This window comes from Thamnophis sirtalis, unplaced genomic scaffold (genome assembly GCF_051295495.1).
Source record: "Thamnophis sirtalis isolate CommonGarterSnake01/CBP01778 unplaced genomic scaffold, rThaSir2_p1.2 scaffold_2, whole genome shotgun sequence".
NCBI classification, from domain to species: Eukaryota; Metazoa; Chordata; class Lepidosauria; order Squamata; family Natricidae; genus Thamnophis; species Thamnophis sirtalis.
The window spans coordinates 144,592,732-144,620,326 of NW_028261382.1; the positions used below are offsets into that span (position 1 = coordinate 144,592,732).

Here is a 27,595-nt window from a genome sequence, read left to right on the forward strand (position 1 = left end):
AGTACTGATTTCTTAGGGCCTTTTACCATTGGTATCTTACCTCAAAACAACTTATTCCTGCAGATCCATTCAGCTCCCAACCTGATGATGTTGCAAAAGTTATTGAAAGCTTGGCTTCACACCCAGGCTTAGAATAAATCCCTTGTTCAGTTTTTCTTGCGATGGTGGATTGGTGGCTCCTCATACTCCCTCAGTGGGCATTTTTGGCATTGTGTTTTTCTTCTGGGTATTTCAGAATTTCTTCTGATTTTTCTTTGTTTTAACTATGTAAACTGCACAGCATTGTCTCAAGTTGAGCAACCTCTAAATTCAAATAAATAACTGTAACACAAATGTATCCTGTCAAAATCCTTTTTCCACTGCATGCCATGATATTGCCTTCATCTCATGTTTCTGACACTGTCCAAAGGCTCTTCAAGGGATATAAAATCTGTTAGGCTTTATCTTCCATTACTTTGGAAGGAACTCAGGTGACTACAATGACTTGAATCAGAGGAAATAAAAGCACAATAAGGCTTTGCACAAAATGTCATGCCAGTATAGTTTTCTACCAAGTCCAGGATGCATGGAGAGACCTTCAAGAAAAGGAGTTGCAGCAGCTCATAAAAGCTTCGCACCAATAGCTGTGCCAATGCAGCCTCAAAAGTCAACATTTTCTGCTTTGGCATATGTAAATAGATGGGATGACAAAGCTAGCCTAAAAAGAGGCAATGGATATACTCTATTTCTACCCAACCACTATAGGCAGTTACCAGAACATCATCAAACTTCTTTTTTTATGTAGAATTATTAAAAAGATTGTGAAGCGATAGACCTGGAAGCAAGTTGCTCACATTCCTTCATTCAGGGCAGGGCCAGATGTGGAATGAAAATCTTGCTGCTCACCCTTGTGGATGATTTAGGACTTAGTAGGACTTAGGTTGAGGGAATACACCCCTTTTACACTTACTTGATTTCGTAGCAGCATTTGATATCATTAATCATGGTATTCATTGGGCCAAACTGCAAGGCTGGAGTTGAAGCACTGTCATTATTCTGCTGTGGTCCTGCTCCTTTCTGAATGGGTAGAATTCCAGATAACTTTGACATTAAGATTGATCTGACTATGCAATGTTTGTGCTCTGATTTACTTTTAAATAAGGTCATTGGAAATCCTTGGAGAAAGTAGCATACAAATCCATGTATAAATATATATGTTTTCGGATTGCAGGTAATCTTGTTCAGTGTCCACTCATTAAGTGACCACTCAAAGTTATGAGGGGTTGTTATGTTATATGAACACAGGACACTTTGATCATGGGGGCCAAGCCTAACAATGGTAACTAGAAATATTGCAACTACTTTCATAAATCAGTGAGATTACGTCACATCATGTTTTATGACCATGTCACTTAGTAACAAAGTTGCTGGTCCCAATTACCTTAATTAAGTGTAGCTGTAGTTTGGATTCTAAAAATAATTTTGAAAAGTTTAGATCATGTCACAATAAACTGAATGTTTGAACTCTCTCATACTTGATAAATCTTAATAATAGAAGAATTCCTAAAGTATCAGTTTTTCCAGAATTTGGACATATTTGCTGTTGATAAATGTGATTTTCAGAAGTATCCACTTTTAGAGAAAATATTCTTTGTAAATTCTAGCACCTCAGTGTGATTGCAGAAGTATTGGAAAATTCTCCTATGGAAGACCTTCATGTCATATTTTGCCATACTTCAGGCACTGGATGTTTCTGATTTTAAAGTCTTTTATCAGATTCTGCTGATACGGCAATTGTATTTCTTCATGGAAGAAAAACACTTTTAAAACTGATATGTATTTGCTCCCAATAATTCCTTTTCATAAAAAAAACTGTAGCATATGAATTGGCCACACCTGTCTTAGAACAGCAGTTCTACATTCTGCCAAAGTAGGTGAAAAATATGCCAGTATAATTTTGTGACCCGTCAAAAGCGCGTTCCACAAAAGCGCGGTCGACGAAAGCGCGTATGTGACGTCATCACAGCGCGACGAAAAAGATCGAAAAATTGAAATAAAAATTAAATTACAGCAAGCCGATTCACATAAAGGTAAGGGTTAGGTTTAGGGTTAGGGTTAGGTTAAGGGTTAGGGTTAGGTTTAGAGCGTTAGCGTTACGTTTAGTGTTAGGTTAAGGGTTAGCGTTAGGTTTTTCGTTAGGTTAAGGGTTAGGTTTAGGGTTAGGTTTAGGGTTAGGTTTGGGGGGGTTAGGGTAAGGTTTTCGCTTTATTTTTACATTTTTCGATCTTTTTCGTCGCGCTGTGATGACGTCACATACGCGCTTTCGTCGACCGCGCTTTTGTCTACCGCGGTTTTGTGGTGGAACCGTATAATTTTGGGAATAGAGGAGGCATGAAGTTTCTTGTTGTTTATCTATTTTTTGCAACAGGTGAATTAATGAATTAATGAAGAAAAAGCTATCCTTCATATGACTGTGTTATATTCTGAGCACTTTTGTCAATAGAAAAAATGACATCATTTGAATTTTCCTTACATTCCATAATTTTATAAATATTTAAAATCAAAAATAAGTATAAATGTTAAGAACGTCAAGAATCCTGAGTTTCTAAATGAAATTAGAAAGATTGTATTTGCAACATTAAATAAATTTAAAATTGATGATTAAAAATATTAGCTAAGGCTTTGTAGCCCTTACAGAAAATCTAGTGTTGATGTGTTTTTGAAAAAGGTTAATAAAAAGAGATGTTATTCTTTGATCTAGCAAGTATAATTGAGCCAAACAAGATTGCTGTAGGTATTTCTAGACATGCTTTAATTCTATATCTAATTTTACATCACCTTCTATTTGTAACCCTCCTGTGTTTACCTACTGTTTCATCTGTTTTCTTACCACAAAAATCCATTAAGAAAGGAAGGCAAAATAAGTGTACAATGTCCTCAGTTTATTAGACTACAGTCATCTATCTAAAATGTGCTAAAATAAAGGTAATCCCTTTTGATTTTAGATATGCAAAAGTTCAAGGAAAAGATGCTAAAGGTCTTGGAGCAGCCAAAATACAATAAATAACCATTGGATAGTAGGAATGAGAGAGAAAGTTACTCATTTGGATTTTGATACAAACATAGCATATTGCCCCTTTACAAATTAATACACAATCCAGAAGACATTTCTGTTTTGAACTTTGCTTTTTATTATGTAAGAATACCATTCTCCAAACATATAAAAATGCATACAAAGCAAAGCATGCCCAGAAAATGGTGTATTAGGAAATATATAAATTAACACACAAGGTTTGTTATACATTTTACAATAATGTAGGAATGGAGTGGAATGATATAAATTAAGGATTAGGCAAACTGAAAAATTGGGTGAAACAGAAATTGACAAATGTACCTATTTCCAGTAGGAAACAGGATGGGTAGATGAGAAGTTATTTTGTTTTCTAAAAAAGTACTAAGCCAAGTTTATGCTCTGTTACCTCTGTGTGACTATTCTTTATCTGTGCAGAGGTCTGCACAAATAGATAGATTGTTAATTTAATTGTAATGTTGTTAAGATGCGGGCACCATAATGTTGGAAATAGAGCGTTTCATAAGGAGAGACCTCCTACTAGGAGCAACTTTGCTGGTCATCCACTGTTTCACCTTGTAGTTTCAGTGATTCCAGAAAACAGAATTGTCTTTGAGAATGCAGAATTTAATCAGCATGGAACTTTAAATAGTAGATAAAACAGCAGAAGTACATAAGATATTAGTTTATTGTTAACAAAATATTTGCCTTGTGTATTTCGGTCAAACTGTTTTAGAAGCTTGTAATCAAGATGGTTCAGTGAAAATCTGTGAAATTCAGTGAAACTCCTTATGATGGGTAAAGAATGGGATTTTGTTTCCTCAAATGTGTTGTATGAATTGAAATTCATACAAATTTTGATTCAGAATGTATAACAGAATGCACAACAGAATAACAGAGATGGAAGGGACCTTGGAGGTCTTTTAGTCCAACCCTCTACTCAAACAGGAAATGATATAGTAGAGGGTTTAGTCCAACCGTCTACTATATCATTTCAGACGGTTCCACCACAAAACCGCGGACGACAAAATCTCGGTCGACGAAAGCGCGCATTTGACGTCATCACAGCGCGAACGAAAACATCGTGCTGTGATCGAAAAATGTAAAAATAAAGCGAAAACCTTACCCTAACCCCCCCAAACCTAACCCTAAACCTAACTCTAAACCTAACCCTTAACCTAACCCTAAATCTAACCCTAAACCTAACCGTTAACGTAACGCTAAACCTAACGCTAACCCTTAACCTAACGCTAAACGTAATCCTAACGCTCTAAACCTAACCCTAACCCTTAACCTAACCCTAAACCTAAACCTAAACCTAACCCTTACCTTTATGTGAATCGGCTTGCTTTAATTTAATTTTTATTTGAATTTTTAATTTTTTTCGTCGCGCTGTGATGACGTCAAATGCGCGCTTTCGTCGATCGCGCTTTTGTGGACCGCGGTTTTGACGGGTCACGATTTCAGACAAATGGTTTTCCAATCTTTTCTTAAAGATCTCCAGTGTTGGCTCACCCACAACTTCTAGGGGCAAGTGGTTCCACTGATTAAGTGTTCTAACTCTCAGGAAAGCTCTCCTTAGTTCTAGGTTGGTTCTCTCCTTGATTAGTTTCCATCCATTGCTTCTTGTCCTGCCTTTAGTTGCTTTGGAGAATAGGTTGACCCCCACTTTGAGGCAACCCTTTAGGTATTGGAACACTGCTATCATGTCACCAGTAGTCCTTTTTATTAAACTCAAGATACCCAATTCTGCAACTGTTCTTCATATGTCTCAAGTTTGTCAAATTCCTTCTGTATCTTGAGCATATTTCCTGGAGTATTGGCTATTCCTGCCAGCTTGATGTTGTCTGCAAATTTGATGAGTTCCGCTTCTATCACCTTGTCTAAATTATTAAGAAAAATATTGAAGAGTGTTGGATCTAAAACAAAGCTTTGAAGTACCCACTGCATACTTCTTTCCATGTAAATGCAGTTCCGTTAAGGATTACACATTGAGTGTGGTTGGTCATCCAGTTACAAATCCATCTGGTGGTGATGCTGACCTAATCCACATTTTTCTATCTTATCAGGTAAAATGTTGTGGTCATCTTTATCAAATGCCTTACTAAAATGCAAGTAAATTATATCCACAGCATTTCACAGGTCCACTAATTTAGTCACTTTGTCAAGATTTGTCGTATGATTTGTTTTTGACAAACCCATGTTGGCTTCTGGTTATGATTACTTTGTTTGTCTCTAGGTGTTTGCAGATTTGTTGCTTGATTATCTTGTCCAGAATCTTTCCAGGTGTTTATGTCAGGCTGATAGGTTTGTAATTTCCTGGATCCATTTTCTTTTCCTTTTTTGAATTCATGTTTTCAGAACTGTGAACGTAGGACCAGACAAAGATAAAAATATGATTTTTTTTGTCTGTAATGTGGAAATGCTATGCGATATGATATGTGATAGTTTGGAGGTTTTCTCCTTCAACCTCCTATGGGTTTAATATTGAGAGTTGTTTAAATAAGGTCATAAAATTATCTGCATTGCCTTCCCTCTTTTCTGTTTTTTCAATAGAAACAACAAGGATAGTTACCTAGTTCTGAGGCATGCTTTCTAAAAATAAGATATTTTTTGTCTAAGTAGTCATTGAGGCAGCAGAAGAGGTCACCAACAGCTATTTGGTTCACAACATGTCATCTGATGAAAGACCCCTAAAGTTAAGACACTTGTTCTGATAGATAATTTTGGGAAGTCACATCTTCTACTTTCCTGTGCAGTATTTGCTGCAGCAATAATTCAAAAGGCGGAAGACTTCTGAGTATCATTTTAGTGCCTAAACCCCTCTCCCTTCTCCTGCAAATCTTTCTTCAGATTAAGCTTTTGATCCCAGCTTGCAGAAGTGACATCTTATGTAGAGGTGATCATGACATACTCAGGCAGTCAGGGAAATATGGCTGGTAACAGCTGCTTAAGTATAAATTAGTGAAAGATGGAGGTTTAATCTGTCACCTGTCTCAGTTTACTATCTAAACATTCTTCCTGTTGAAATAATAATCTTAAATTCAGCATTTCTTTGTCCTCTTAACTTAAAGTTAAATAATTTTAAACATAAAACACTTAAATTAAGCATTAATAGACTAAAAATTTCACCATTGAAATCCAGAAACAATACCCACATCATAAATCTAAATTTAGGTTATCTTACAAATTTCTAACGAAATGGGAGGCTTCTATGATATTACTTCAGAAAGGTTATCTTTATTCCATAGAATTAAATGTATTGTGTGAACCAAATTTGATAAAGAATACTTTGTGCTACCAAGATAATCTGCAGTTCTAGTGCAATTATTCTACAAGAAGCATTTCTAAACTATTAGCCTGGACTTTTAAGAGGAGCCAAGCTTTTTTAGAGTCAATTGAAAACTCTCCAGCTGGAGGTTTATAATATGAGAAATGTAAATCAGTATGAGAGAGGGGGGGGGGGAGAGGAAGAAAGTCCACAAAAAGCATTATATCTAGAAAATATTATCTTGGTTAAAAGAGTTTAAATTTTGTCAATTTTCAAGTATGAAATTGAAGGTACTATATGAGTATGTTTGAGGGTGTGTGTATTTAAATCTTACCTGAAAGACCACTGGGTGTCAGCCATGTCCATTGCTACTGAATTGTTCAATCCAACAAAATAAGTTATCAGTGAAATAGAGAAAAAGAAAAGAATAGCCTTGTTGAATCAGAAATTCTGCCAATAATGCTTAAAACATTAAAGGATTCTATGAAAGTAACATTTTGACATTGTTCTAATTATTTTTTATGTTTTATATCATTTTACAAAATAAAATATAAAGGGAGCAATCCTTGGATATTCAGTAGATCTGGGTATTCTAGGAAACAGCTTAAACAAATAAGCCTTTCATCAGAATTGTTGTCTGTAAAAAAAATAATCATTTATCACCATATTAGTTGAAATTGGAAAATAACATCCCAGAAAGCCTATCTGTACAATGTTGGTGAATTTCTATACTAAGATTTTATTATAGAATGCCTTAATCATAATTCAAATATTCAACTAATTTAATTTGGTAGACCATAAATATATTTCATATTTTAACAGTTTTCTTTACAAAAGCAAAATGTTCTAATCTTTAAATGAAACAAATCAAACTTTATCTATATAATCTTCATGTAACAAGGGTCATCAATCCAAATGGTAATTTAGAAAATGTTCATGATTTAAACCACCAGTAATGTTCTCAAAGCAGCTGCATGTATCATTCAAATGTAGTTTTCCTGATCTAAATAATAGTTGTCCAGAACATGAACACAAGAACAGCAGTCCAAGGCTCATCATAATCCAGTATTTTGTTTTTCACAGTTATCAACTATGTGCCCTTGGGGTACTATCAAACAGAAGGTGGAGACATACCCTATGTCACTGTTTTTGAAAGCATGCTACCCCCAACTTCAAGTTAATATGGCATTTCCAAAACTATTAGCCCTTGATAGGCTTGTCTTCCATTGATATTATGTCTGTCTGTCTGTCTGTCATATTTATATGGATGCCCATCTCACAAGAGCATCATTATTTATTTATTGAGTTTATTTTTTAAGCCATCTCATTTTCATGTATTCCACAATTAATTATGTTCTTTATGAATAAATGTTTCCTCTGTTGATTTAAACCTTCCATCATTGGATGACCTTTTTCCTGATATTTGAGAGGGACCAAAACTTTTGCTCCTGCATTGTTTTATATACCATAATGACCCATTAATCTTTTTAAAAAAATTTATTTCCATTTTCATAACATACAATCACATGTATACTATACATAGCCAATATCATATAGTATTAAAAGATAATTACATCAGTTCCTCTTGTCAACAATGCCCAGAAAAATAAAAACCCATTATAGCTCATCTGCTCTCCATACACCTCTTTCTACTACCTCTCTCCAACTTCCTATCTTCCCTCCATCATCCTTTCCTACCCTACTTCCCCTTCCTTTCTCCTTCTCCTCTCTATACATTCCACTCCTCCTTATCCTCATCCTCCTCATCTTCCCCCCTTACTCTCTCTCCTATCCCTCTCTTCCCATCTTTCTTCTCCCTTTTGTTTCCCACTCCTCCTCTCATTGGTGTATTTCCGCTTCATATCAATATGCTTAACATATCGTAGTTTTAAAAAAATAATAATGATACTAATAGTAATGAAAATATAAGAGAAGACAGTATACATGTGGAGTCAAATTACATTAAAATTTAACACGTCTCGTCAAACCTGATATATGTCCCTCCCCCCCACCCTCCCCCCCAACTCCCCCCAGCCTTCCCTCCCCTGACTTCTCAGAACCCGTACACAGTATAGATTTTTAACAAAAAACAGTCTAAAATATATTGAAAAAAGAATAAAAAATTGATAACATCTTTACATTGAACTTAGCTCCTCCTTCGGGAGGGGCACTTCCCCGCCGTACTTAAAACGGCGGTGGTGAGACCCCTCCTGAAGAAACCATCCTTGGATCCAGCCATTTTAAACAACTTTCGTCCTGTCTCCAACCTCCCCTTTATCGGGAAGGTTGTTGAGAAGGTGGTGGCCTTCCAGCTTCAACGGGCCTTGGAGGAAGCTAGTTATCTTGACCCCTTCCAGTCCGGCTTCAGACCTGGTTACAGCACAGAAACCGCTTTGGTCGCATTGACCGATGATCTCTGGAGGGCCAGAGATGGAGGCTATGCATCCATCCTGGTTCTCCTTGACCTCTCAGCGGCTTTCGATACCATCGACCATGGTATCCTTCTGCGACGACTGCGGGAGGTGGGAGTGGGAGGCACTGTTTTACAGTGGTTCTCCTCCTACCTCTCGGACAGGTCGCAGTCGGTGTTGGTCGGGGGGCAGAGATCGTCCCTGAGGCCCCTAACATGTGGGGTGCCACAGGGTTCGGTCTTATCCCCCCTACTATTTAACATTTACATGAAACCGCTGGGCGAGATCATTCGGAGGCACGGGATAAAATACCACCAATATGCGGACGATACGCAACTGTATCTGTCCGCCCCGTGCCAACTCAATGAAGCGGTGGACGTGATGAACCGGGGTCTAGAGGCCGTTAGGAACTGGATGAGCGCTAACAAACTGGTACTCAACCCGGACAAGACCGAGTGGCTGTTGTGCTTCCCTCCCAATAATTTGGCTAATGTACCAACACTTAGGCTGGGGGGTCAAATTTTACACCCCTCAGATAGGGTCCGCAACTTAGGAGTCCTCCTGGACCCACAGCTGACTTTTGACCACCAGCTGTCAGCTGTGACCAGGGGGGCATTTGCCCAGGTTCGCCTGGTCCGCCAGTTGCGGCCCTACCTAGACCGGGAGGCTCTCACAACAGTCACTCGAGCCCTTGTGATCTCTAGGCTGGAATACTGCAATGGGCTCTACATGGGGTTGCCCTTGAAGTGCATCCGGCGACTACAGTTAGTCCAGAATGCAGCCGCGCGAGTGATAGTGGGCGCACCGCGGTTCGCCCACGTTACACCTGTCCTCCGCGAGCTGCACTGGCTACCTGTTGGTCTCCGGGTGCGCTTCAGGGTACTGATGACCACCTTTAAAGCACTCCATGGTAGTGGATCTGGGTACTTGAGAGACCGCCTCCTGCCGATTACCTCCCTTCGACCAATTCGATCACACAGACTGGGCCTCCTCCGAATCCCATCTGCCAGTCAATGCCGACTGGCGACCACACGGAGGAGAGCCTTTTCTGTTGCAGCTCCGACCCTGTGGAACGATCTCCCCGCTGAGATCCGTACCCTCACCACCGTCCAGACCTTCCGCGCAGCCCTCAAGATCTGGCTCTCCCAGCAGGCCTGGGGATAGGTTCCTAATTCACCCGCCCGAGTGTTTGATTGTTGAACGAAAGCTGTGTTTTACTATTTTTTTTTTCTTTGTTCACATTTTGTTTTGTTTTTGATGTTGCACTTCCCTCCCTTGTGATTGTAAGCCGCCCTGAGTCCCCTCAGGGAAAAGGGCGGCCTATAAATTTTAATAAATTCAAATTCAAATTCAAATCCTTGCTAAGCTAACTTTAAACAATTTAAATCATTCCTGATCTTAATCATAAGCTAGCTGGAATTTCTTAGGCCCGTATTTATTTTGTATATAATCAATCCATTTTTTCCAGTCACATTTATATCTCTCGTTTGAGTGGTCCCTAAGATATGCAGATATTTTAGCCATCTCGGCTAAATTTGTGACTTTCAATGTCCATTCGTGAATTGTAGGCAAGTCTTCCTTCTTCCAGGGTTGCACCACCAACAATCTTGCTGCAGTTATTAAGTGCAAAATCAAATTAATCTCTACAGCTGTACAGTCAGTAATTATACCTAACAAAAATAACTGAGGAGTAAACTTTATCCTTTTTTAAAGAACGTTTTGCATAATCCACCATATTTTTATCCAAAATGCCTTAACCTTTTGGCAAGTCCACCATATATGAAAATATGCAGCATCGAGAGAACCACATCTCCAGCATTTGGGTTGTAGATTCGGATACATAGAAGCCAGCTTTTTAGGATCCAAATGCCATCTATAAAACATCTTATAAAAATTTTCTCTCAGGTTTTGGGCTTGTGTCAATTTTACATTTCTTACCCAAATTCTTTCCCATGTATCCAACATTATTGGTTCAATATTTTGAGCCCACTTTATCATACAGTCTTTAACTAGTTCTGTTTCGGAATCCATCTGTACTAATACATTGTATATTCTCTTTATATGCATTAAACTTTGATCTCTTATTTGTTTAAATAAATTATCCTCGACTTGCATGAAACCAATTTTTTATCTGTTTTCCACCTGGCCTGTAGCTGTCCATACTGGAACCATGTTTGAATTACCTTTTCCTCTTTTAATACATCTAAGGATTTTAGTTGTAATACACCCCTTTCTAGGGTAAGAAGCTGTCTGTAAGTAATTATATCCTGTTTTTGTGCTATGTTCATATTTTCTATTGCATGTCTAGGAATTGCCCACATGGGACCCATTAATCTTTATTCCCAGCTAAAAATTCCAAATCTTCCTAGCCTTCCTAGCCACAGAAATTGCTTGAGTCCTTTAGTTTTAAACATTCACCATATTATATTGTAAATATAAATAATGGTAATGCTTATAAGTATCATAAACAAATGTGGTCCTTATTTTGATTTTTTCTTTTGTCAGCTTTTCATTTTCAAATTTTCTTTTTCCTTATGCCAAATGTCATAACATGATTTTAAACATTCTTATTAATTCCACACCTACATCTTACATCAGATCAATGTCACCATTTAGGATGAAATTAAGAATTGCTTTCTTTGTCTTCTAAAACATATTCATTTAGACTATTTAGAGATTTTGTTTTTTATCATAGCCTAAATTTGAATGTACCTAGCCTATGTGAGAATAGCTGAAGTCCTACATTATTACAAAAGCTTTCTCCTTTGCACGCCTCCATGATTTCTTTCACCTTCTGCATTTTGATCAGGTGGGCAATAGCATATCCTTAAATCTAGTTTATATTAGATATTGCCATCCATAGTGATTCTGTGAAGGAATCCAGTGTTCCAATACTTTCTAGTACATTAGATTTTATATCCTATATGATACAAAGAGCATCACTTTCCCCACTATACCCTTCCATGTCCTTCCTATAAAGTTTATCAAGAATGACTGTTTTCTACTTATTCTTTCTGATACACCATGTTTCTGTTATACCCATTATACCTGTGTTCTCCTTTGTAGCCAAGCATTCTAATTCTCTCATCCTGGCATGAAGACTGCTAACATTGGCAAGGAAGCATATAAATATTAGTGTTAATATTGGGTCTTCTTTGAAATAGGGCATCAGGCCCTTTTTCTGTTATTGCTGACATGAACCTTTCTCATAGGCTTTTGATTTCCAGTCTGATCTGAACGTCATGACTATCCATTAACCCACTATCAACATTAATCCTATCTCTTACTGTATTTTCTAAAATACCCACACTATTTCTCATCTGTTGACTTTCTTTCAAGATTCAGCTTGAAAGCAGCTTTGGTACTTGCCTAATATAAAAAACCAGCAGCCTAATTCCATTTTGGTTTCTTTGTCTTGTACACATTTAAAGTCCCTCAGTGTCTAATCAGTCTAGTCCCCTCTATTTGATGTCACTTGATACAGTGGCATTTCATCAGCACACAGAAAAAAGGTGGGAATTGTGTCACAATGCCACAATATTTCATCATTCTTACCTACCCTTGCCTCTCTCCACCCACACATTAAGACTTCTAAGTTCTGCCTGTCTAGATGGGCTTGTATTTGGAAAATATTGTATTTCTGTAAAAGTTATCTCAATGGTTTTGCTGCAGATTGGCAAGTCACCAAGCAAAGTATGCATGTGTCATGTTTAAACTCATTCATGCTCAAAATGAAAGAATATAACTTCATCTCTCAAGGATTAGATCCCTCCTGCAAGAACATTTTCATTATTCTGAAAATGATGTCCTCCTTGTTATCAGAGTTATCATATATTGGCAGCTGAAAGAAGAGTTTCATGAAGTTTTTTCAGCATAATCACCTTGATTTCAAAGGTACATACTTGTTCCTGAGAGCTGGGAGCTCATTGTATCAAGTATAAAGCTACTGCCTGTGCCTACAGATAAATAGCTATTGACCTGCTACCTCACACATTGGACAACGTTCTCATCACTGTTGGCTAATTTTGAAACAGTGGTTTGTCTGAGGGAAACTGATAGCAGAAAGGAAAGGAGGTACTTAAGTTAGGGGTTTTATTTTTCCTCAGCAATTTCCCCACTATCGAATAATTATCAAAGTTTCTTATATCAAACAAGAAATGTCTTTTCTTTTTTGCATGCATAATATTTGGGTAACATAAATCCCCCCCAAAAACCCTCAGTCCCACAAAAAAATTATAAAGGTAATTGAACAATTATTTAGATTCTGTGAAATGACTTTATATCTATTAAGTGATAAGAAACAATAATTGATTCACAGGATCACATTACAAATAAAATTTTCATGATAGTTTTATAGCCTCATACAATATACATTCAAGAACAGTTTCACAATCATAGTTTACGTATCTCTTCAAGCAACAATGATCAGACTAACTGAAGTATTACACTTTCTAATAAAAGAGGGTCTTTTATTCTTCCAAAGAGTCCTGACTCTTCCCCAGGTCTCTGGGATAGGGGAGGTCAGGGCAACATGAGAATGTGGGTTGCATCAAGAAGGTACAGTTGTGGCATCTTTTTCTGTTTTTCAGTTTTATCACTGTTGTTTTTATGATTGTATGCATTTTAATTGGTTGTAAGAAGCCCAGAGTTGGTATTAAGATGCCTGGCTATAAGAATATTTTAAATAAAAATAAATACAATAAAATAAAACATTTTCTTTTGGAGTCTAAATGTTGGCTTTTGAAGTTCTTGGTTAAGTTTAAGCTATAAATTCCTGTACCTAGTTTTATGTTATGACTAATGTAATTAATGTCTCTGGGTTGTGCTTTATTTCCCTTATGACTTGGGTCTTAATGTTATAAAACATATTTCATAAATCAGCAAGGATTAGATGAGTATTGTAGAATATATCATCACCAATTACGTATACAAAACTATTCCTGAGGGATTCTATATCTAGTTTAGGGGTTTTTTTCACAGCCATTTTTCAGTAGAAGAATTATTTTATGTTCTGTTACTCATACCTTCCAACAAGGTGGTTGATGTTATTGCTTTTACATATTATTGATTAGAGGTATGAAGCAGTAAATACAGTATTAAATTTATGTCTATAATGTAAACATGATATATAACTAACACATGTAATATATGACTTTACTTATAAACATATATGTAGTAGCTTTTAAAAATTGTTTGTAATGGCAAACTAGAATAACTCTCCTTAGATTTCCCTGGATGATATACTGGACGAAAACCTACGCTTAGCACGAGAGTATCAGATGCTCCAGATATGCTATCTAAATGATAAAAATCAACTTATGGACTTCTATGACCATAAAGACAGAGCTAAAGCTGCGTTACGGGATCAACAGGAGGTATGATAAAAATGTGTTATTTTTAACATCTTGTTTTTTTAATTATTATTACCAATTAATGTCAGAAAGTAAAACTGAAAGTATATCAAACAATATATTTTTCTCATGTTCTTTTGTTCTATTATTCATTTTATACTTTATAAAGGAAAATATCATTTTTTGTCAACCATGCTAGTTTGCCTCAGTTTGGATCTTATTAATCCAAGGACAATGGAATTTAAAAAGGGGGTAGAGATTATTGCAGTTGGCTATTAAATTTGACCTATCATGATTTGGTTCTTGGCGATTAGGAGGCAGAACTCTCATTTATTTGTTTGTTTGGTTTACTCAAGTTTATAGGCTGCTTTAATCATAAATGGACTCTAAGTGGCTTATATTACCAATTATCATAAAAAGATTAAAATGATAAATGTAACAGAAAATAATACAGACCCAGATGACACTTTATTGGCATAGAGACTTTCAAGGTACAAACTGATCTTATTGGATGAGCAAAGGAGCATGGGGCCCTAACCAGCTCTTATGCCATATTAGACTTTAAAGATAACAAGTAGCACCTTAAATGATGCCCAGAAGCCAACTGGTAACCATTACAACTCTCATAGTAGTGACATCAGCCAGGCATATAAGACATGCCCATAAATATGCAAGTCATGCAAACTGTAACTTCTGGGTTATTCTTTTGGGAGGTGAGGGTACCAGTATGATTGATTACAGAGTAATATCCTTAAATTTGCCTTCCAATGAAAGCATAGTTCTCTATTCTGATGAAATCATTTCCCACTTTTGAATGTTGACATTTAGTATGCAGAAAGGACCACAAGGCATGAAGGAGACTGCTTGAGTGTTGATTTCCCAAATTAAGTGGACTAGCAAGCCTATGGGAACAGCCTCACAGCTTTTTAATATCTCCAAAGGATCCCATTTTAAATTATCTTTGAGGTTTATGAAGAATATTTATGAAGCTCTAGCTATTTATCCACACATTACCAGTTGTACTCAAAAACATATAAAATCTAATATTACTCCCAGTTAAAAACTCATTCCAAAGTTCAAGCTTTGGCTTAATAAATAATGTGTTGTAACTAAGGCTAAATTAGCAATGTGTGCAGGTTGATCACCTTTACCAGCAACCTTCACTCTGAGGATGCTGGTTTGGCCCTGGAAAACAATAGATAAGACACTTCTAAATAAGAAGAAATTGGTAGAGCAAATGATATAAAAATGAGAAAAGCAGGCCAAGATAGAAAAACTCTACTGCCTTCTGGTGTCTTAACTGCCAATTCAATTCCAAAAATCTAGTTCTGGGGCAGGGACTTCTGATCTGCCTGAAAAATAAATCTGCCATTTTTGTGAGCTATTTAATATAAAAACAAATAAATCAGACCCATGAGTCGTAATTTCTAGTCCTGTCCCAGCCATCACTTCAGAGATTTCCAAACTTTGCAAAACGATGATGCCATCAGAGGGCATCTGATTCCTGTTGAACTCCTAAAATCAAATTTTGAATGGTTTGTTTGTTTAGCCTATGGCATCTACAGAGATCATACAATCACTGATATACAGACCAATAAACTACATTATCCATACTCTGTTTCTCCAAAAGTAAGACATCTCTGGATAATAAGCCCAATTGGGCTTTTGAGCGCATGCGCTAAAATAAGACCTTCCCCAAAAATAAACCCTCCCAAAAATATTGCAACACAGCAGCAGCCATGAGATGACCATGCTTGCCACCTCCTGCACCTCAAAAATAATAAGATCTTCCCAAAAATAAGGCCAAGTGCTTATTTCGGGGATCAAACAAAAATAAGATCTTGTCTTATTTTCGGGGAAACACAAATATAAGTTTAAATAAAGCATCAGCAAATAATCTATGTAAAGTATGTGGACAATAGACAAGGTAAAATTTTCAATTATGTAAAACCATGATAAAATCACCATAATATAATGCCTTCGAGTCACAATAGGATAGATGCTATAGTTCAATATTTAAGGAAGCTACCCTTCTAACTGCTTCTGGTGTGGCTGTGATGAGATCATCCTAGGTGCCTGGAAATTTCCTGAGGAGATATTCTCAAACTATATTTGAGAATGTTGTTGTTTGTTCCGGTGTACCACAGTCACATTGTGGCCATTCCACACTTAAAGAGCATTGCCCTAGTTCTGGCATGGCCTATCCTGATTCTGTTCAGATGGTTCCATATTTTGGGAGGCAACTGCATTCCTGGAAGTACTTTTTGTTGGATTTACATGATCTTTTTGGTTATGGTTATTAAGAGTCACCCATTTTGATTGCCATTCTTCATCTAGATCATAAAATTGTGGTACGTTATCCTAAATTGGTTTCCCTAGACTTAAACCTGGTGTGAGATAGAGAATCTAATACTTCACAGTATGTATCTATAGATCTCTAGGAATTGATGGCCTGTTTATCTTATTCAATTTTCGAATACCCGTTGTTGTCGCCTGAGATCAGAGGGGGCACTATTGGAGCTGTGAGAGCAGTGTAGATTTGAGAGTTCTAGTTATTATTGGCTTCGTGTCATTAAGATAAACTTCAATCTTTTTGGTATGACAACTTCTTTCCCATATAGGTGCATAGTATCCAGCAACAGAGTAAACTAAACTAATGATTGTATGCCTTGTATGCAATGTTTTTGCTTGTGCTCCCCAACCTGTTTCCATGATTTTCCTAATGAAGTTGTTCCTTGTTTTTAATTTTTGTAGAACCAAATAAAGTGAATCAGCAGTTTGAATTCTGCTGGCCATACCCTTGTGCATTCGCTTCTTTGTCCCTTTGGGTTGTGAATGGTGGATCTAGGAGATAATTAGCACTTCTTTGAGGGAAAATGCAATACCTCCTGTTTTGAAACTGGCAGTGATCTTCTGTTTCTCATAGAAGGCCTTCCTGAACTGGTGGTTTATTATCATTTTACCCAGTCTGCAACTTTTCTCTTTTATGAATTTGTTGAGAATGTGCTACAAAATCAGCTACTAAACATTCTAGAGGAGATTATCTAGATTCTTTCCACTCAGAATTTGGGCCCAGTGAGGGGATAAAAATAACATTCATTGCTTTTGTAGATAACCTTTCTCAGGACCAGATGGGGGAGCATACTCCTCTTGGTCTTTTTAGACTTCTCAATGTCATGCAAGTGGATGGGTGGGTGGATCAGATACAAAAATGGAAAAGTAGGGGGATAGGAGAGGAGGGGAGGGCAGAGAAGAGAAGGGAGGAGAGGAGAGAAGTTAAAAACCATGTAAAAAAAATTATACTAAAATTATCCATTGCATCTGTAGCTTTATATAGTAATTATGAAAATTATCATTGGAGAAATTTCTTTATAATTTTTTTTTTGATAAGGGGAACCAGTCACACACTTTCTTTAAAACAAAAATGTATATTATTGTACCAGGAGCATGAAAAGTAACCCTAAAAGGGGTGGAATGCAACAATTATAGAGTTATGTAAATTAACCATTTAGCAGTATGAATGATACATATGATTTATGAAAGTGAATTCTATGAGATAATCGGTAGACCTGCAAAAACAATAGTATATTTGAGAAGACAAAGCCAGTATTATATAAGTATAATTACTTTCTATGGAGTTATTTTCATGGCCTTTATCTTATATCAAATTTACTTGCCAGAGATTTTTCTCACTTCCTACCTAGCATCTTTTCCCAACTTCACCAGCATTATTTGGTCTTCAAAATATTTTATGGCTGAACTGACATTTATTGTTCAGTTCAAGGAAGGTAAAGTAGGGAGGGAAATATTGCTTTGCCTAACTAATGCAATTTCCCTCCTAAAAAATACTTGTTTTTCATGTAATATAAATGAAATATATAATATACAGTGTGTGTGTGTGTGTGTGTGTGTGTGTGTGTGTGTGTGTTACAGGTTTCATAGTTTTATAATTTATGATATATTTATAATACAATATATTATTTTATTTTCTTATGATTGACTTTTTAAAATTATGGAAAACTAGTTAATTTTTTAATTATCCAGGTTGCCTACTTGTTATAGGATGTAGGCTACATAAATCGAATAGGATCCAAATCAAATAATCACAAAATTAGTTGAAAAATGCTTTGGTAGTCTAGTGAAGCTACAAAAACGTCAGCAAATAAAGAATGTTTCTATTGTTTACATTACAATAAGAAAAATAGTTGATTATATACTGCTTCTATTAAGAGATATATTTTTCCTGAGGTTTGTGTCAATAAGCGAGTTACAACTGCAATGGAAAATCAATTTTGTGGGAGTATCACAGTAATGATTTTTGTAGTTGCTATACTGCACATATTCATCACAGTGACATGAATCCTCAAAGAGAAAATTACTCTCATGTTCACACTTTCCAAAATTCATGGTATTGCTATCCTTAAACACAGATGCACCTGCACAGTTATGCAAGTAGTCCTTGATCAGCAACTGCCACATTTAGTGCAATTGGCTCCGTTGATCCTGAAAAAGTGGATTGTAGGGAGTATGTGCACAAGCACCTGTGGTTTAGATCCATGATCCTCCTGGCTTGTGAAAGCTTCCTGGGAGGTGATCAGTGATGGGTTTCAATTTATTTTACTATTGGTTTGCTCATGCATCTGTGCAACGGCGTCCAGGTGGGTGGGCAGAAACCCACCTCTGGAGGTGATATATGGGTGGTTCAGGCAATCATTAATGCTTCCCTGTGGGAGGCAGTTGCGCTTCAGCATTTTAAGGAGGCTGTGGTTCACCCACTTCTTAAGAAGCTATCACTAGATTCCGCCCTATTGATCATTTTAGACCTGTCTTCAATCTTCCGTTTTGGGAAGGTTTTTGAGAAGGTGATTGCATGATAGCTGCAAAAGATCCTGGATGTTATACTCAGCATGGCTTTCTTCTACAGCTGTATGATTGTGCTGTGCTTCAGTTGTACTTGGTAAATGTAAAAAATAGTTAAGAAAACTGAAATGTAGTTTCCTTCCAGTTTTTACAAAGAAATAAATTTGTCTTAATACATGACTATGTTGCTTTATTGCACTGATGACTCCAAGGTTCATAATTGTATCCTATGCTCCCTGACTGTATCAGTAGAAAAAAGTAATCTACTTGAACTATTATTGTCTTCCCAATACCTGTCATTCATATATATGTGCATTAGCAGTACATTTCAAAAATACCTGCAACTACTACTGTTGTCCACTGCTAGCTTGTTCTTTGTGTATTCTGACAATATTTTTCTAAAATCAAAACAATTATCATACCAAAACTTTTTAAAACTTTGTTTAACTTTGTGTGATGCATAGAGGGGTCTGGTTATTTGCTGGTATTACCATATCAGATATATTGACTCCTTCCTTGTTTTGAAATGATTATCTGGGTGTTTAAAAGCTTCCTGTTTGTGAACTCTGAAACTCAATGGCTGAAAGTTTCAAAGGCTGTGATCACCTGTAGACAGATATTTTTCCACAACACTTGGAAAGTGTTCATAATTGGTTGACATTTTCAGCAAGCTGCTTACCAAAACATCATAATGCTTTTCTTGGTATATCACTACCAGCATATACATACATTTATGAGTTTTCTCCAAATGCCTTTCACTGAAAATATGCTTTAGTGTAGTCTAAATTTTTATGTGTTGCACTCATGTTTTAAGCTACCGTATTTTTCAGAGTATAAGATGCACCTTTCCCCCCCCCCAAAAAAGAGAGTGAAAATCTAGGTGCATCTTATACACTGAATACAGCATTTTGGCCTCCTGAAATCCCGCCCCCTTCACAAAAATGGACGTGCAGAGGATTTGGGAAGACTCCAAAATGCTCCTGGGGGCTGGAGAGGGCAAAAGCGAGCAAAAAACAGGCCATTTTTTGCTTGTTTTCACCCTCCCCTAGCTACCAGGAATACTCTACAAACCACCTAAAGGCTATCCGTGCCCTCTCTTTTTTTGGCGAAAAACGGGCCCATTTTGGCAAAAAAAGGGCAATTTTTTGCTCGTTTCCCCACCCCACCCCTAACGCCCAGGAGTACTTTGCAGGCCTCTAAAACTCTCTGCATGCCCCATTTTTCACAAAAAATGAGGTGTCCAGAGGGTTTGGGAGGTCTGCAAAGAGCAAACGAGCAGGAACGAACTGGTAGTAAACCAGTTAGCAACCTACCACTGATTAGCATATGTTTACCTTAAAAATACAGAACCATATGGACATTTCTTAGATGCAATTGAGGGTTGATATTTTAAACTGCTGAAATACATAAAATGTATTGTTCTAGTTAACCTCTGATTAAAATATATACTTCAGTGGACAAGTAGCTCTGAAATTGATAATCATAAACTTCTTAACAACCGTTAAAAATGTACAAATAATTTATAACGGTCTGTCAGAAAAAGCTTAATATATGATGTTGGTGATGATGATTATGATGATGATGGTGATGGTGATATCATTTATGGACTATGAGATTGATGATATATAGATTTCCAGTGTAATTTTGCACATCTTGCTTCCAAATACATAGAAAAAGTGTATATGAGAAAGTAAATAACTTATGCTAGAGGAGTTACTGTGTGTAATAAACAAGGGTCAAAGGTTAGGGTGATAGAAATGCAGGAATTATAAGGAACCCTGGGACTACCAATAGAAGCAAATCCCTAAACCGTAGGAAATTAGAAAAATTAGAATAAATTAATAGGAGCACCAGTACTTGTCTGCAAATAAGCAGAAACGTTCTCCTGGATTTGAACTCTTCCAAATCCAAAAACCTTGGCCTGGACTGAGGAGTGTCAGTACTTTTCTGCTGGGGGCAGAAAAGTCTCCCACACTTTTCTTTTTTTTCCAGTCTGAAAACCGTGACTTGAGAATTCCCTCTGCAGGGGAGGGCACTTACTTTGACAGGGAATCAAAGTCTTCCCCAGACACCTTTTTTGTCTGCAAACTGATAGCCTACTCACCTGACTAAGCCAAAGTGTGAAAATCCACATCGGAAAGGGAAAAAACATGGGTAGCTGAGTTCAAAGGTCCTGAATGGAGCCCCCCTGGGAGAGTTACAGCATGAATAAAAAGAAAAAAAATATGTAGGAAATGGGCTTTGCTGAGGGATGACATAGGAAAACCAATTTGGCTAAATAAAGGTACTTAAAAAAGAAAAGGGAAAATGGTGGAGTTTTTTGTTTTTTTCTTATCTGTCTCTTTCTATCTTCTAAGAAACCACGTGGTTTATTTGTTAAGATATGTGCCTTCCCTAATTTAGCTGAGATTCATGGCGGGAATGTTTATGTGTGTGTGAAACTCACGAGTTTTGTTATCCCCTCTTTGTGTGTGTGTGTTTGCGTGTATGTCTAAGTGTTTGTGTGCCCTCGAGATAATTGTAACTGTAAAATGTCTCTTACACTCACCCCCAAAAAGAACCTTTGCTCTGTCTGTTTGGCCAACACACAGAGTAAAGAGAAATATATATGCTTTCTTCCTTCTCTCTCTCAGTACCTTAAAGTAACAAACCAGGGAATGTTTTAAGTTCATTTACAAGAAAAATTTTCATCCTTGCATTTATTGTGTGTTTAAATGATTTTACCTGTTCATCTCTTTCCTGAAGCATGTGAATCCAGCTCCCTTTTCTCATCTATGATATCCCCATATTGTTACCAGTTTATCTGTTTAGTAACTGCAATACTCATATATATTTTTCTCCCAAACTCTGCCTGCAAGCTATCTACCCCCCTCACCCCCCACTTTGCCTCCAATCCTCCAAGGATGACTTTTCGGTAGGGGAGGGGATCTTGTTCCCATGTCTTTCAGCCCTGCACAGATGAGCAGAGCACATGGATCCAGATGCCTCCAGAGGAGACCCTCCATCCACTTGAGCCAGGAATTGGGTTTGCATCCAGTCCTCCACTGAATATCCAGCAACTAGAGTAAAACCTAACTCACCAGCCTTACCACCAAACCAAGCATACCACCCTAGCAGACAAGAAGGAACCCTGAAGGAGATGAAGAAGTAAAGACCAAAAGACTTTTCAATTCCCAGAAGACAGCTGAAAAGACTATGGGGAGGGTGGAAATTGATTGTAAGGTTTTCTTTCTCTGCTTCATTCACAGAAATTGATTGTAAGGTTTTCTTTCTTGTCTCATTTATATTGTAATCAGTTTAATGTACTCATGTAAGAATTGTATTTGAGAGTGGCTGCCACTACAAGATCTGAACACCTTAAATTTCTGTCTGGTGGGAGGGAAATTCGTCCAAAATGTTTGTATTTTATGTATTATAGAAGTAGCTACACACACACACACACAAACACACACACAGAGAGAGAGAGAGAGAGAAACCCCATTCAGAATTAGATTGAAAGTATCTCCTCCACTTTACCTCTGCACAAAGCTTCTCTAGGTTGATTTTTGCCCTTGTTAATCCCATGGGGAGGGGAAGTTTCCCTCAGGCAATTCCCCCACTTGAAGAGCTAGCAGAGAGGTTCTCCAAAAAAAAAACCAAGCCCTCACTGTGACAAAAAAAAAAACCCACGCTGCCCAGTAAAGCAGGATATGTTGTACTGATGGTCTCAGGAGTAGGAATCCCAGGGCTCATTGTGTGTAATTTTAAAAATACTAAATAGTCTGGATTGCACACTAGCTAATCTCAATTTGGCCTCACTAAAGTAAGAGCTAGGGCAGGTTCAAGAACCATCCCTTGGAAATGGGCAGCCTGTAGTTCTTTAAAAGGCAGAACCATGGCTGTGAATGATTTTTGGGACTTGTGGTTGCTTGTAACCTGTCTGGAAGCTCACAGAAAGTGATATCAAACATCTGAAAATAATTGGCATAGAAAATTGGATACTGTAAATTTCTTTCCAAATATTTTACCCTGGTTGCTAGACCTTCTCTGGGAGCCACTGAAGGGATCTTTCTGCTGTCTCTCCCAATGCCTTTCCATCAGAAAAAAAAGTCTTCCTGATCTGACCAATTTTAATCTTTTGTCAAGAACATGTGCATTCCACGCACATGTTTTGAAAAAAAAAAGGAGGGATTGTAGGAAGTTATCACCCAGCCCTCTCCCAGAAAAATGAAATACCCTAGGAAATACTGAAAAGGCAGAATATTATGTTTTTCTGGATGTGAAAAGGAAGAAACATGTTTCAAAAAGACAAAGTAACTCTCCCTGTAGCTTCCTGCCCCCACCCACTTTGTCCATGAGCCATTAAAGCCTGAGCTAGTCCATTTACATAATAAAGAGTTCTCCCCTTCAGCTCTAGGGGAGTGGGATTAAGGCATGATAATATTGGCCCTTTACTCAACTGACCACATGGAATCTGAGAATTCAACCAAACCTGGACTCGGCCTAGAGAGTTGCCCCTGCATGGGCCCATGTGAGTCTGACAACCAATCAGAATACATTTCTTGCACAGGAGCTGGAGGCAGATAGGTGGGGCCGAACAGATTATAAACAGCCCTGCAAGCCCCTCCCTCGCCCCTTCTTCTTCTTTACCCAACATCTGGAAGCATGTGATCACCTTTTCCCCCAGGACCTCAAGCCATGCGGTCCTGTCCACCATTAAAACCATCTTTCTAAGCAGCCTCCATGTTTCCAGTGTCTTTTTTCCGCACTTGGAACTGAACCCAGAAGGACATTTCTTCCAACATGTCCATTCAGATTTGGGATATGTACTCCAATAAATCCTGGATGTTCTTCAGAAGTAGATGTACTAATTATTTTTCTCAGTGCAAGGCTGTTTCATGTGGGTTTTTTTGTTTTTTTAAATTATATTATATGTAATAGATGATTAAGACATAAAGCAATGTTATCCTTTTTAAAAAGATTTTTTCCTATCTTCTTTTCATATACAACTCAAGGGGGCAAATATACCAATACTTCTTCCTCCTCCTGTTTCCCTCACAAAACATCCTGTGAGTTGAGTTGGGCCAGAGAGTAACTGGCCCAAAGTGCCCCAAGGTGTGGTTTTTCTGCCTACTTTGATCTGTTAGGGCTCCACAAATTTGGAACTCTAAAAAAAGGCAACACAAATAAATAAACAAACCATAAAGTGATGCCGTGAATTTTAAAAAAAATGTTGCACTTGTTCAGAATAAACCTCTAAAGCTAGAGTTCCTTTGTCCTTCTTCCAAATATGCATATTATAATATTTGATGTTACTGATTTGTCTATTTAATACTGAAGTCTGTTGCTTACTACTAAAAATTGTCTCATTAGATATGCGCTGAGAACTGAAACAGACACACAGCCCAAATTGCTTTGTCTGCTGGGAAGAGCCAGCAGATTGTCTGCCACCAGCAATGAACAAAAATAACAATGGAGATTTAGCCATACATTTTTTTTAAAGAGATGAGCACAGAAACTCATACATAAAACTGAGTGTTCTGATGATCCGGATTTAATAGTCCAGGTTTCTGTAATGATTTTGGTAGTATTTAAAATAGCTTTCTCTAACCTAGTAATAGGAGAGGTTGTTGGAATTACAATCCAACATATATTGAAGAAGCAACATTAGTAAAATATATTACTGTGGGAATAATTTATAAAAGTTTTAAATATTTTGTACATGTTTTAGCAAATAGGTTACTTGTATCATTTATCTATCTAGAAATATGTGTGCAAGGCAAGCTGTTCATTTCTTGATAAACAGGAAGAGATTACAACCCTTTATATATCCATCTGAAACTAAGAAAAATATCTAACTTTCTCCCCATCACCACCCGCCTTCTTTCTTTTTTAATAAGCTGTCTTGGTTCTCTAGTTATAGCACTGTTGAACCTAAAGTTTGCTAGAAACATTTGCCATTAGCCTCCTTTAAAAAAATTAAATTTGAGGATAATCCTACCTCCAGAGCTTATTCTGTTCCTGGCCATTGACTGTGACAGTGAAAGGCTCATCTGAAAGCACTGGAGTGTCCCATCTAAAAGCATAAAACATATTACATTTCATGAAAAAGCTAATTCAGATTGTTTAATTCTGGTAATATTGCCTCTGTCACCTTCAAAATCTAAATGTTCTTTCCTGTTATTATAAAGAAAACAACCAAATTGCTTAAAAACCCATTTGAATACACAGCTGCCTTATGTTGCATACTAATTTGATTAAAATGTTTGTGCTTCACCAGCATTTTATATAAAATACACTGGTAAGTCTAACAAAAGCACTCAAATATTTTACTAATTTATAAAAAAAGAAAGAAAGAGGCCAAGAAATACCCCTGGACAGAGCAAAATTATATTGCATTAATGGAAGATACTAAACTGGTTATCTTGCTGTATTTGTTTGCTCACAGCTATGGGCATTGTGCCAACCTCATTGAAAATAACTGCATTAGTCAAGTGTATCGAAATTATTACAACACAGAGTCCATCTCAGCTATTGCTGTTGAAACATTTTGTGAATCTTCTCTAGAAGACATTTGTTTGAAGAGTCAGCTTTGCATAAATTCACGTCTATTTTGATTTTCCATTGTTTTAAAATGAGTGTCTTACCAGTGTTGTATTGTGCATTTCTGTTTTTCTTGCAAGATTATAAAATAATCCAGTACATTTGTTTTGAGTAGAATAATTAAAATAGAGCATGGAAAGATAACCAAAGATATTTCTTTACGCAATATACTTACTAAAGAAGAATAAATTGAAAACAAAATATCAGCATTTTATAATTTTTATCATTAATCAATAGATCAACATTTAGAATATTCTAGATTATTTTGAAGGGGGGAACCCCTTTTTAAGAAGCATTACAATAAGAAAACCTCATCCAAAATATTGGTTTGGTTTATTTAATTCATAAACTCCTGAATTTAAAATAGTCTATTAGCTATTTATATAGAAATAATGGCATCTGACAATTGTCCCATTGTAATACTTGCCTTTCTGGGATGAACATTATATAAGATATTTGGTTATATAGATTTAAGTCTATAATCTTGATTTTGTGTGCTTTTCTTGATTTCTTCATTGTCAGTGTAGTTAACAAATAGACCAAATTCTTGATAACTGCAAGAATATAGTAATAATAAATAACTATATTTATTCTTATTGCAGCAATCCCAAATCCCACCCTCTGACTACAGCTAAAAAGGGATATTCTTGACCTTTCTTGTTGGTTGGTTATGTAAACCAAAATGTATGAAAGAAAATAAATAATTTAATTTTCTCATATATTATATTTTCTACCTGAATGAACCAATCAAGATTGACGCACATTTGTTTCTTTATTCATATACTGCCATTATTATTTTTAGAAATAAGAGCAAATATACCTAATATTCCTTCCTCATCCTATCCTGTGAGGTGGTTTCACCTGAAGGAGAACAACTAGCCCAAAGTCACCTATCCAGCTTTCATGCCAAAGGTGAAACTAGTCTCCTGGTTTCTAACTTGGTGCCTTATCCATTGGACCAAACATCTTCATGGTTATTATACAATAACCTTTTAAAATAAAGATAATTTCCAAGTAGCACTTTCATACAATTAGTAGAATCCACTCTGGCCTATGTTGATTCTGATATTTTTCAAAAGAAAACCAATAATTCAATATCAGATTAATTACTGCAATATTCCTCATCAAATTTTCATAACAGCATACTTTGGATAAAACAAAACAAACATCTAGTTATACCAAATAAATAAAAATAAAACTCTGTGTTTGCAATAAATTAACCAAGTAAGGCTATTTATACCAGAATTTTGAGAATTTGAATATCAATTGTAGTATTTATCAATCGGTGTCATGAAATGCAGGGACTTTTCCTCCTAAAATATCTGAGTTCAGAACTGCCACATTTATAGTTTTGAGAAAATGACCATTGCTTAACTGATGTTCAGATTTTCTGAACAGATAAAGAGCAAATGGGTTTGTAATATGTCAGGATAGTCTCATTAACAGTCTGAATTTCATCTGGAACAGGAATGAAAGTGAGGAGCTTGCCAAAGTCAGGATCGGAGAGAAACCTAGAAGCTAGAAATATAACATGTAATAGAATTCAGAGAGAACTTGTAAGAGAAGAGGTCTTATTATACTGTTTAGAATAGAATAGAATAGAATAGAATAGAATAGAATAGAATTCTTTATTGACCAAGTGTAATTGGACACACAAGGAATTTCTCTGTTAAGAAGCCATTAGGATAAAGTTATGTTTGGAAGCAGAATGTATTTTAAATATGTTGTAATAAGGTGCTTGACCTCAGATGTAAAAGCTGTTGAAAGGCTTATGTTATACAATATAATCTACCATGGGATGTTGTGGTCAGCAATGAGAATATTACTGTGAAAATTATTATTATTCTACAAAAATATTAAATACTATTTTAAAAAGTTAAGTAAAATGTTAAATATTATTATTACATTATAAAATACCAAAAAAATAAAAATAAAGGCCAGTTTGATGTAGCAGTTAAGATGTCAGGGTAGAAACTGGGAGGCCTTCAGTTCAAGTCCCATTTTAGGCATGAAGCAAACTGAGTGATCTTGAGGAAGCAGGCAAGAATATGTTCCCATCCTTGTAGTCATC

At 36.6% G+C, this 27,595-nt stretch overlaps 1 protein-coding gene across 12 annotated transcripts in view; it reads left to right on the top strand.

The window, feature by feature from the left end:
- The window catches only part of CCDC178 (coiled-coil domain containing 178), a 148,515-nt gene that overhangs the window by 88,771 nt on the left and 32,149 nt on the right, over positions 1 to 27,595 (top strand). For 11 of the 12 annotated variants that reach the window (XM_087707114.1, XM_087707112.1, XM_087707113.1 and 8 more), the window contains one exon: positions 13,957 to 14,106. The exons of the other annotated variant lie outside the window; for it this stretch is intronic. In XM_087707114.1, coding sequence (XP_087563240.1) covers positions 13,957 to 14,106 — 150 coding nt within the window. The remainder of the gene's footprint in view (positions 1 to 13,956; positions 14,107 to 27,595) is intronic. 12 annotated transcript variants of the gene reach the window in all.